The sequence below is a fragment of the Vicia villosa genome, linkage group LG3 (genome assembly GCF_029867415.1).
Source record: "Vicia villosa cultivar HV-30 ecotype Madison, WI linkage group LG3, Vvil1.0, whole genome shotgun sequence".
In the NCBI taxonomy this organism is placed as follows: domain Eukaryota; kingdom Viridiplantae; phylum Streptophyta; class Magnoliopsida; order Fabales; family Fabaceae; genus Vicia; species Vicia villosa.
The window spans coordinates 23,941,439-23,951,619 of NC_081182.1; the positions used below are offsets into that span (position 1 = coordinate 23,941,439).

The 10,181-nt window shown below is 33.2% G+C and overlaps 1 protein-coding gene across 1 annotated transcript; it reads right to left on the reverse strand.

Annotated features, from left to right (window-relative positions):
- Positions 1-972: 972 nt before the first annotated feature.
- On the reverse strand, positions 973-8,691 carry LOC131660666 (transcription initiation factor TFIID subunit 5). Its single transcript, XM_058929956.1, has 19 exons — positions 8,371-8,691; positions 8,202-8,283; positions 8,016-8,094; positions 7,596-7,693; positions 7,446-7,502; positions 6,204-6,291; positions 6,014-6,123; positions 5,105-5,212; positions 4,759-4,910; positions 4,108-4,218; positions 3,954-4,023; positions 3,797-3,836; positions 3,001-3,165; positions 2,815-2,891; positions 2,039-2,155; positions 1,607-1,872; positions 1,396-1,491; positions 1,254-1,326; positions 973-1,154 (listed from the first exon to the last, which is right to left on the reverse strand). Exons 1-19 carry the CDS (start codon positions 8,535-8,537, stop codon positions 1,101-1,103), a joined length of 2,010 nt encoding a protein of 669 aa, XP_058785939.1. The 5' UTR covers positions 8,538-8,691; the 3' UTR covers positions 973-1,100.
- Positions 8,692-10,181: the final 1,490 nt, after the last annotated feature.

Sequence of the window (10,181 nt, forward strand, 5' to 3'; positions counted from 1 at the left end):
TAAAATAATTTTTACTTAAAGCTGCAAAAGATATTGTAGTGTTTATATACAATTTGTAGGAATGTGAGGAGTTCACAAGTAGCTAACATGTAGTTGGATTGTTTCTAAACATATGACCTAATCATGTTTTGCAGGAATTTATGTACAATTTTTCGGAAGATGTTCCGGAACCGCCAAATACCTTACACTTTAGAGTTGATCCGCCCCACTCCACTTTAAACGGATTAATCACATATATCATGTCATCCTCATTTGTCATCCATGATTCCAAATTACAATGTGACGGAGCTAAGATATGTGGTTTTTTAATTACTTGCACGGTTTATACATAAGGCATGTTATATTGGCTTCTTCTAATGTGCATAAGTTATATAAATGGTGTCCATGCACAACCATATTTACCATTTGATAAGAAAATCTGCCAAGAACTAGTATACATAATAAACTAAATCAGTCTCTTGACTGCTGATGGTCATAGAAACTTACACCTCAACCATTACTTCTGCAGCCTCTTGAAGAACCATCTCTTCCCAACCATTGCGCATTGACTATGTTTCCCTTTACACAAACCAATTAATTTGCCTTGTGTAGAAAGAAAGACAAAAAGTTTGATGAGACAATAATGAAAAATGGTCTTACAAAGTGGTGCCATAGACACTTAATCTGTTAATATACACAGATATTTCGTGACACTTGAGCTTATAATACTTGAATATTTTCAAGGGCAAACTGAAATTTCAAAAGCACGACATCTTTTATTGGTTTTCTTTTGGTTTTTTAAAAGAGATTAATTGATATAAAATTTTACACCATCGGAGCATCATCACCATTCAAATGGATTACTTTAAAAGAAATTTAAAAAAAGTCAAATAATTTTAACAAATCAACGATTGAGATTCGCTGACAATGTAAAAACTTCTTTATACCATCAGTGTATTTCAATTAAATTCTTTTTAAAATAACACAAAAATGTGATCTTAACCTCCTATGCAATAGTGTAACAATACATTATACAAGTGTTACAATTAAATGCAAAATTTACATGAAAATAAGCATGTATAAAATGTGTACATCATGACTTTTGGAAACCTTAAACTATATTAAACATTTTTTACAAGAGCTCCAGCTGCAAAAAGAAGATTCCTTCGAGAAAACTGCTTCCAATAACAGAATACAAGCATTTAATCATTAGATTGAACCTTATTAACAATATTCATCGATAAACATATAATCATACAAAACTGTATATTTACCCGCAATGCATTAACCGGGGTAGATTTGGTTGGTAGGGTCTTGAGCGATCTGAGTCTGTTAGTATTCCCATTTCTAATCAAGGAAAAAATAGTTAGTATAAGAACATGATTCTTCATATTTTTCCATGTTAGACAAACTTACTTTTCTTCAATTCTTGAAACCTTAGTGCTCGTATTTACATCCCATAATTTTACAGTGCAATCAGCAGATCCAGATGCTAGAATAGAACCTTCAGAACTGATACATCCGATCATTTTGAATAGCATTAGTTTGAGGACATTATAGAAAATACAGAGATTTTTAGTTTCCACAAGTATGAAGTTCAATATATTTTGATTAAGTGGGGGGTCACCTGAAAGCAAGTGACCAGACGCATGATGTGTGACCAACCAAAGGCGTGACACAGCGACCGCTTGAGAGGTCCCACATCATGATTGTGCCATCTTCATCACCAGAAGCCATATAGCGCCCATCAGGAGACATTGACAAAGACAAGACCATTCCCCTGTGACCAACAAAAACCCGAACGCACTCTCCACTCTGCACATCCCATAGTCGAACTGTTTTGTCGCTGGAACCAGTGGCGATGTAGTTGCAGTTGGCATGCCATTGGACACACTAAACAAGAGCATAAAACAGACAAGCTTTCTTAAATCACCGATGCACAAATTTTCTGAAGCAATCAAGATGTAAATATAAAATCAAGTGAGCTAGGAAAACATATCCTAAAAATGCAAATTCAGGAGAAAATTAGTACAAGAGAAAGTATTGATTAGAAACTCACGTCAACATCAGACAAGTGTCCCGCCATTATTCGTAAAGGGTGTATCCTGTCCATGGACCAAACCCTAGCAGTTCTGTCATGTGAACAGCTAGCAAAATAATGCCCCATAGGACTAAACTGCAAGCATCCAGAAAAATAAATAAATAACAGCCTTCCAAAACATACATGTAAACAATATCTTAACAATCTCACCCGAGGGATGGTGAGGAAAAATGTATAAGGTCAAAGCATATACTAAGCCCGTCCTAACCATTTTAGACATCTATTTTCTAGAGTAGCACGCAGCTTACAAAGTGCATTGATATCCTCAAAAAACAGAGAGCCGGCTAAAGAGTAATAGAGCCGGTTTTATAAATTAAAAAAAACAGATATTTTCAGGGAATGGGTAGCATCGCTGCATTAATATTTTCTATTCACTGGTGTTGGACTTTCTCTTTTTATTTGAAGAATTTATTCTTTTGTCAAGGAACTTATTCTTTTCAGGGAATGGGCCTATATCCTTTTGTACTCCTATCCTTTTGTACACTTCTTTGCTTTCGCTTTCTCATATCATATGCATACATACAGAAAGATGGAAGAAAGAATGTGGATCACATTAAGTGGACATTTTGATTTTTTTGCAAAAACTACTATGATCCGACTTGCATACATGTGCATGCTTTAAATGTTCAAAGCAATTGGAAATTTTTTATTAAATTTAATTTTTTTGTTAGTATTTGGCATGTTGTTTCAATATTCACCATCAAATAGAAAATTTCAGAAGAAAATGATTTTACCTGAACATCCCAGACAGGATAATTGTGGCCCTTGTAACAAACAAGATTGGCATTAAGCTTTGTGCTCCATAGACGAACTGCACAATCCATTCAAAATTAAAACTAGAATGTGAATTAAATAAATAAAAACGGCCAAAAGTAATGAAAGATACTGAGGGCAAATACTAAAAGGAGATAACAACATACCTGTTGAGTCTGCTGAGGATGAAAGTAAGAAGTCGCCAACAGGACAAAAAGAGGCTGCATAAACCGGTCCCGAGTGACCTTGAAACAGTGTATACTGTCTTTTCCCACCACTTTTCCCAAGAACTTGTTCATTTTGTGCCGTATCATTGTCACCTTGTGAAAGAGCTGAAGATGGCGGAATTGATAACATCCCGATTATAAAAAGGCAATACATGAACAACACAAAATCAGTTTTTGGCTTTGTTCAACAAAACTATCAAATTCTTTTGTAGAGGCCCTGGTGCTTTATTGTTTTAGCAAAATTCATATTTAATAGCCTCATTGGTATAAAGAAGCCAAAGATTTGATCCTTAAATCTTTTCCCGAAAATTTGGAAACAGAAAGACCACATTGGCTTCTGTCATATTCTTAAACTGCCAATATATATACTCGAAGTTATAATGTAAATCACCTAATTAATAACGCAAATAACTAATAACGCAATATGAAGGAATAGTTCCAGAAAGTCCTAGCTTAAAATTCCATGACTAAAAACAGAGGCACTGCAAAGAAGCCCTTTATATATATGATATAGTAAAAAGTTCTATATGTAGTATAATATATAAAGCAACACCAGAGTATCTTTCATTAGTATATAAGTTGATTCACTCATGCGTTGGATGTTTATATTAGGTCACCGGAGCACATTAAAAATTAGTCTTCTAACCATTATACTTGTTTCCAGCCACAACCAAGTTTATCAAACAAAGAATGAAAAGTTAGTTTAAACAAATGAAATATCTAAACACAAACTTACAATTAGAGGGTTGTTGTCCAAGTTTGGCCATATCCCAAACCTGCATGGAGATTTCGGAAAAATTACCAGAAATTCAATCATCAACTAAAATAAAACTCTATTGTAAGATAGTTTTCTTCAAGAAGAATGGATGATAGAGAATGTAGAGTATAAAAACCTTCAGCGAAGAATCAGAAAATCCTCCAGCAACCAATGACCCATCATGAGATATTGATGAACAGCTTAAACTGAAATAGTTGACCAAACTTTAAGCATTATGCAACAGAAATCAAACATAGTAAATAACATTGAAAATATGCAGTAGACATTACCCATTATGTGTATTGATGAAAGTATAAAAGCTAACTGATGGCAGCGCAACATTACTAAGTTGTACACGGTTCCTTAAATCTTCAAGGATGGAGTGTTCTACCTCTGTTGGACTGGAACATCGCAACATTATTAAACTCAATGGAATGAAGTAACAAATTTACTATTTGAAATTAATAATATGAACTCAAATGTTAATACCTTAAGTAGGTGCAAAGACATCATACAATAACAACCAAATAAAGAAAGAAGAATCTGATCAAATAATAGAGAAGACAAACCCTTCTCATGGCATGAAAAAAGTACAAAAAAATATGCTTATCGTGAAAAACCTGTCAATGTAAAAATTGACACTATCAACCAATTATAATTATAATTAGAAAGATTTGACTTCATAACTACTTCTGAAGTCATGCATATGATTGGTTGTGAGTTGTGACTTGTTTACACTGTAAACGGTTTTACATTGAGTGTATCAAAACTAACTCTACTTTAATATTTATTAATTGTTTTAGAATAGTGTTGCTAATGCTGATTTTGCAATTCCTAATGAATACAAAAATGAGCATAGTGGCTTATTGCTTTCTGCTTAAAAATAAATTCTATATCGAGTTTTAAGTGTGTAAAATAAAGACTTCGACTTGAAAGCATACATTGTAGGCAAGGGGAGTTCTGGTTTAACTCGAGGAGCTGCTGATACAGTGTTAACTTCGGGCTTTGCAGTTTTCCCGGTTGCACTTCCACCCTTGTCCTTTTTTATCTTTTTGACTGAAGCACCTTGTTTTCCAACTTCAATTGATCTTTTCTAAAAGAAAAAAATATGAAAAAAAAAAAAAAAAACTCAAATAATGGATTATAAAATAAAATCAGCAAAAATGTCTTCAATTGAAAATTATTTACTAGAAATGCCTAGTTTCAAAGATAAAAAGGACAGGATTACAATTTATAGGTATGCGTGGAAATAGATAAGAGTCAGAGGTGCACTTTAAAAAAATATACCTTACTCTCATCATTTTCCCCTTCTTTTGTCTCCCCATCACCCTTTTCAGAGTCTGAAAGCAATGCCCCAGCCTTTTCCAACCGTTCTTCTAGCGAGTCTTCAAGCAACTATTGGACAAACACATTTAGTAATTTACATCAAAAAAATCATTCATTCAAAAACTAATTTTAAGCACTTTGGAAGCTAGCAAAGCAAAATATGCATAGTGTTTCTTGCTCAACAACCATATTACAAATTGAAATTAACACTATACACCAAGCATGGTGATGGTGCATCTGAAATAGATCCTCGGCAAGGAGATATACATTATTACATTATACATCAATAAGCCAATACATCGAAACTAAACCACTTGTACGGGAAAATAGAGGATGAATGGTTAAAGGTTGAGGCTGGTCTAAATGGGGTTTTGAATAGGATAAACCTTAGATTAAATTCACAAATATCTTACAACTACGATCATTAAGCAATAATTTGTATTAAATAGCAATATGTGAAACAACAATTATTCGTTCAAACTCTGCTACGGTATAACACTGCAAATTCAGCTGGTTCGGTCCAATTTAGTAACAGTTTTTGAGTATGGTGTTTCCTGCAGCTAAATGAGTTATATCACCTATGACCAGTCCATACACTATGATGACATAAGCATGTTAGGCAGCAACGTTGTCAGTTCCCTGAACCCATGTCACACGGTTATCTCAACATTGGCAGTCATGATATATTTGAAATGGAAGAATTAGTCAGCTGTGGAGCAAATAAAGTCTTAGGTGTTTTCATGTAATGAAGAAATTTTTCTCATACCAGGATTGTGCAAAAGTAAATAACTATGTTCATCTTAACAAAAACAACATCAGCAAGAAAATCCCTAACTTTGTCAAATTTTGGAGATAGAATTAAAGCCTCACCCCCCAGTGTATTTCTTTCTGGTTTGTCTGGTTCGCTGCTTCCTGGCTGCTTCCAATAAGGGTAACAGCTTCTGGATCATCGGAAATCAAGCTAGGTTGTCCGGAGGTAACTATATTGCAAAAATTTAAATATGAAGTATGAGTAATAACAAGTTAAAATGAACAGACAGCTAAAAGTGAATTAAAGTACCTTGGAAGTTAATATGCTCGTTGACTATACCCAGTATAGTGGTGGATTGAGTACTGTGTAGATGTTGCAGCAGAAGCTCATAGGAATACTGATACACAATAACCATTATCAATTTCCTCCTTTACCAAAAAATGAAAACACCACAATGATGAAAGTGAAGAGACAAATACAGACATAAACAAAGACTAATATAGTCCAAGTAAAAACAAGGAAACCAAAGTCATCTCTTGCAGTCTGTAGATCAAATGTGGTGTAGGTGAATTTCATATACCGATAAAATAAAATAGTATAAGCTAATCTTCACACCTGCACATAACTTCCACTAAAACATCACATGACCCAAGTCCACTGTGACAAGGGCAAACAACAATTACAATGAAGATTGGGGTGAAAAGTATAGTAATCCCATTTTTCCCCTCTCAATCAATAATAAGCTAGACCTGAGGCTCAAGAATCATAATGAACAAGTGATTACATTACATTATACTGAACAGGTATATACTTGCTACCAATGTTGTGTGACAATGGCTCATTGCTCTCAGTGATCCAGTATAGGAATGTACCATGGTTAGGCTCACTCAACATAAAATATGGAACTATGATCAATGCATAAAAATAATAATAATAATAATAATAATAATAATAATAATAATGTAATCAACGGCAGTAACATGTGCAAGCACGATCCAGCACATACAATCAACAAATTGGATTCATTAGCAATAAAAAGGTAGATCACAATAACAGCTTAAATGGAAAACTAATTGATATAGAGTCGTTTGCATTGTACTACGGGTATGGAAAGCCCAGAGACAATCCAACAAGGAATTGAGTAAGTTAGGATTAGAGTTCAAGCATTGGATAGCCAACTCTTTTAATCTTCATTTATCATAGATAATTTACTTTGTTGACATATAACAGACCTACAGTTTCTTCTAGCTACGGCATGATACTAAATCGGGTCAATTCTCTTCTTTCTATTTTCACTGCCCAAATGCCAAGTCTCAGAACAAATCTTAACAGCCAAACATTCACTAAAAACTAAAAGGATCATATAAATTGGTTGAAACAAGATCATATAACTGCACAGAGAAGAGAAAGCGTGGAAGGGGAACTAAATTCCTAGAGGCGGCTGACACAAATCCATTAGAGTAAAATGTTTTATTTGAATATGCACAAATAGAAAAGAAAAAATCATAATGTAGTCAAGAAACAATACCAGAAGAAAAAAGACATTATTACCTCACATATCTTTATGTTGAATTTGCTCTGCCTTAGTGAATGAGCAAATTCCATTTCCTGAGTAAAAAATACGTCACAGTTGATGAACGATGATCCAACAAGAAGAAAATAAACTCATAAAGTAATTTAAGATTACAGATAGAAACTAACCTTCAAATGAGTTGGAGAAAGAACTCCTTCCAACTTTTGAATGTCACGTAAGTGCATCAATTCATGGTCTTCTCGGAAAGTATTGAAAAAATTCCTAGCTGAGAATATCAAAAACAGAAGAATTAAATAAAACACATGTCCAATGGCTAAAATTTTGGCCCTTTTTAGATTAACAACTTAATCAAGCATTCATGATGTAAGTGCTTATATAAAAGCTACATCCATCAATAAATAAATAAATAAAATCAAACTATTTTCATATAAGACATAAGTTGTTTTCTCAAGCTAACTCTGAGCTCATGGATATGTCATAAGCTATTTCTATAAACTCTCTCAAACAGTCCCAGAATTGCTTATGCCTGTAGATAAACCCAATTAAGTCAATCTATGCATACTCCTAAAACTATGCAAGTATAATACCTTCTTGAATATGCCCTTTAGCAACGAGGTCCATAAAGCAATGAATAAACACTGGATAAAGCACACGAAGCAACTCATGCTGAAAGGAAGAAGCAAACAAAGTAATTACAACAAAAATTCTAACAAAATTTCAATTCAATAAATGAACTTTAAGTACAAAAATCAAGTAATTAAACATTGCATTACCCTGTATAAATCTAAAGAAGAGTAAGTCCATGTTCTTAACCTACTATACCCATTATGATACCTAGCAGGACCATTCTCCAACCTACAATACAAGATATACATCATATATTACATGAATTGGAAGAAAATATGCTGCGGGAAACGATTATGAGAATGAAAAGGAAATTACTGAGAGAATGCAAGGAGGTGATTGGCAATGTCAGGTTCGAGAAGAGTACTCGATGAGGAACTGCTTTTGTTCTGTTGAAACTCTTCTTGGAAAACCTTTTCCGTTTGTTTGAACCCTTTCTTCTTCAGGTATGCTGTAACGTATCCGAGAATTTCTTCGTCGTCCATTCTTCGATCACAATTTCGAATTTGAATTCAAACTCAAACTCAAAACCCCTTTGCACTTCACGAATCTCAGAAATGCAGTAAAAGTTCGTGTTGAATTTCAGTCTTGGTTTCTCGGTAGGGTTTGGTTCTTCGGAATCAGATTTGAGAAATGGGCTTGGGCTTGGTCTTGGACTTGGGCTTGGGCTGTTTGGAATATAAGGCCTCGCTCGAGAAAATTATACCCCGTACCCATACATTTATCCCAATACCCCTACAATTTTAAAAAATCTCAATTTTGTCCTTATTAAATTTTTAACTTTTCTTTTTTATTTTTTTTTTAATTTTACTGAACCTGATATCCCAGGCGTGGGTGTTCCGGTTCCATAATGTTACCAAGAGAAAAGTAGACACAATAATACTATTTTTCCCGCCCCTCACCCTCAAGATGAAACCATGCTTCAGTGACTATTTTATGAATCATACAACAACTAGGAGTACCATTTTCTCTGCATTGATTTGACTTGTGCCTTTTATGCTCCCCATTGGTATTGGTTGAAGAAAACGTCATTTTCACAAACCTACAAGCTTCCAAAAGCGACTTAGCAACATAATTCATAATTCAATGTTGAAAAAAAAGAACCGGAACACCCAATTCTGGGATATCCGGTTCAGTAAAATTGAAAAAAAAAAAGAAACCGGAACACCCACCCCTGGGATATCCGGTTCAGTAAAATTGAAAAGAAAAAAAAAAAGGAACTGGAACACCCACCCCTGAAATATCTGGTTCAGTAAAATTTAAAAAAAAATAAAAAAGAAAAGTTAAAAATTTAATAAGGACAAAATTGGGATTTTTTTAAATTTGTAGGGGTATTAGGATAAATATAGGGTTACGGGGTATAATTTTCCTCGCTCGATGAATATCTGCTGATCGTAAAGCATGTATGAGAGTTTCTATTTACACCATCATTTCTATTTTTACACACTTGCTTATCCATTCTTAACTTTTCTCTTGTTTCATTTGTGAGAAATAGTTTATATTATTATTTAAAAAACGTTTCGCCCCTTTGAGAGTCCCCTTTCTGGATTGTAATGCCATTTAATTTTATTCTTTTCTATCTTTATTGTTATGATTAGAGCTTTCAAAATAAGTTAGTTCATATAAGTTGGCATGTTAGGCCCGAAAAATCATAAAACTTGAGCCTTAAAATTATAGTCCATATTTTTCAGGGCCTTCTTAACCAAGTCCTAAAAAATCTGTTACCAATTAGAGCTAGTCCATATGGGTTGTGGGTAGCCCATTAAGTCCACATAATTATAAATTTTAAAAAAATATATTGGCATTTATATTATCTTATTTCAAAATAGCATATCGATTTCTCTCACTTCACTAAATTTTATCTCTATTTTGTTCAATTTTTCTCTTTTAAATATTATACATTAATATAATTAACACTTTTTTATCGTATTATATTAGTTTTTCTCTTATAATAAATATTCAACTATTATTTTATATAATTTAGACATATATTATATTTAGAAACAAATTATAGTATTTATAAGAGATAATATAGTCCTTAAAAATATATTACGTTTAAAATAACAAAATTTTTAATTTTATTTATAATAAATATTATGGAGTTTTTATTTTAATTTTTTAAATAAAAA

What these genes read in the sequence shown, in the direction of transcription:
- LOC131660666 (XM_058929956.1), bottom strand. Translation starts at nt 8,537, where the DNA reads ATGGACGACGAAGAAATTCTCGGATACGTTACAGCATACCTGAAGAAG. An exon ending in GAACTCCCCTTGCCTACAAT is followed by an intron (nt 4,219 to 4,758) that starts GTATGCTTTCAA and finishes GCGATGTTCCAG; the next exon opens with TCCAACAGAGGTAGAACACT. An exon ending in TGGACAACAACCCTCTAATT is followed by an intron (nt 3,166 to 3,796) that starts GTAAGTTTGTGT and finishes CGCCATCTTCAG; the next exon opens with CTCTTTCACAAGGTGACAAT.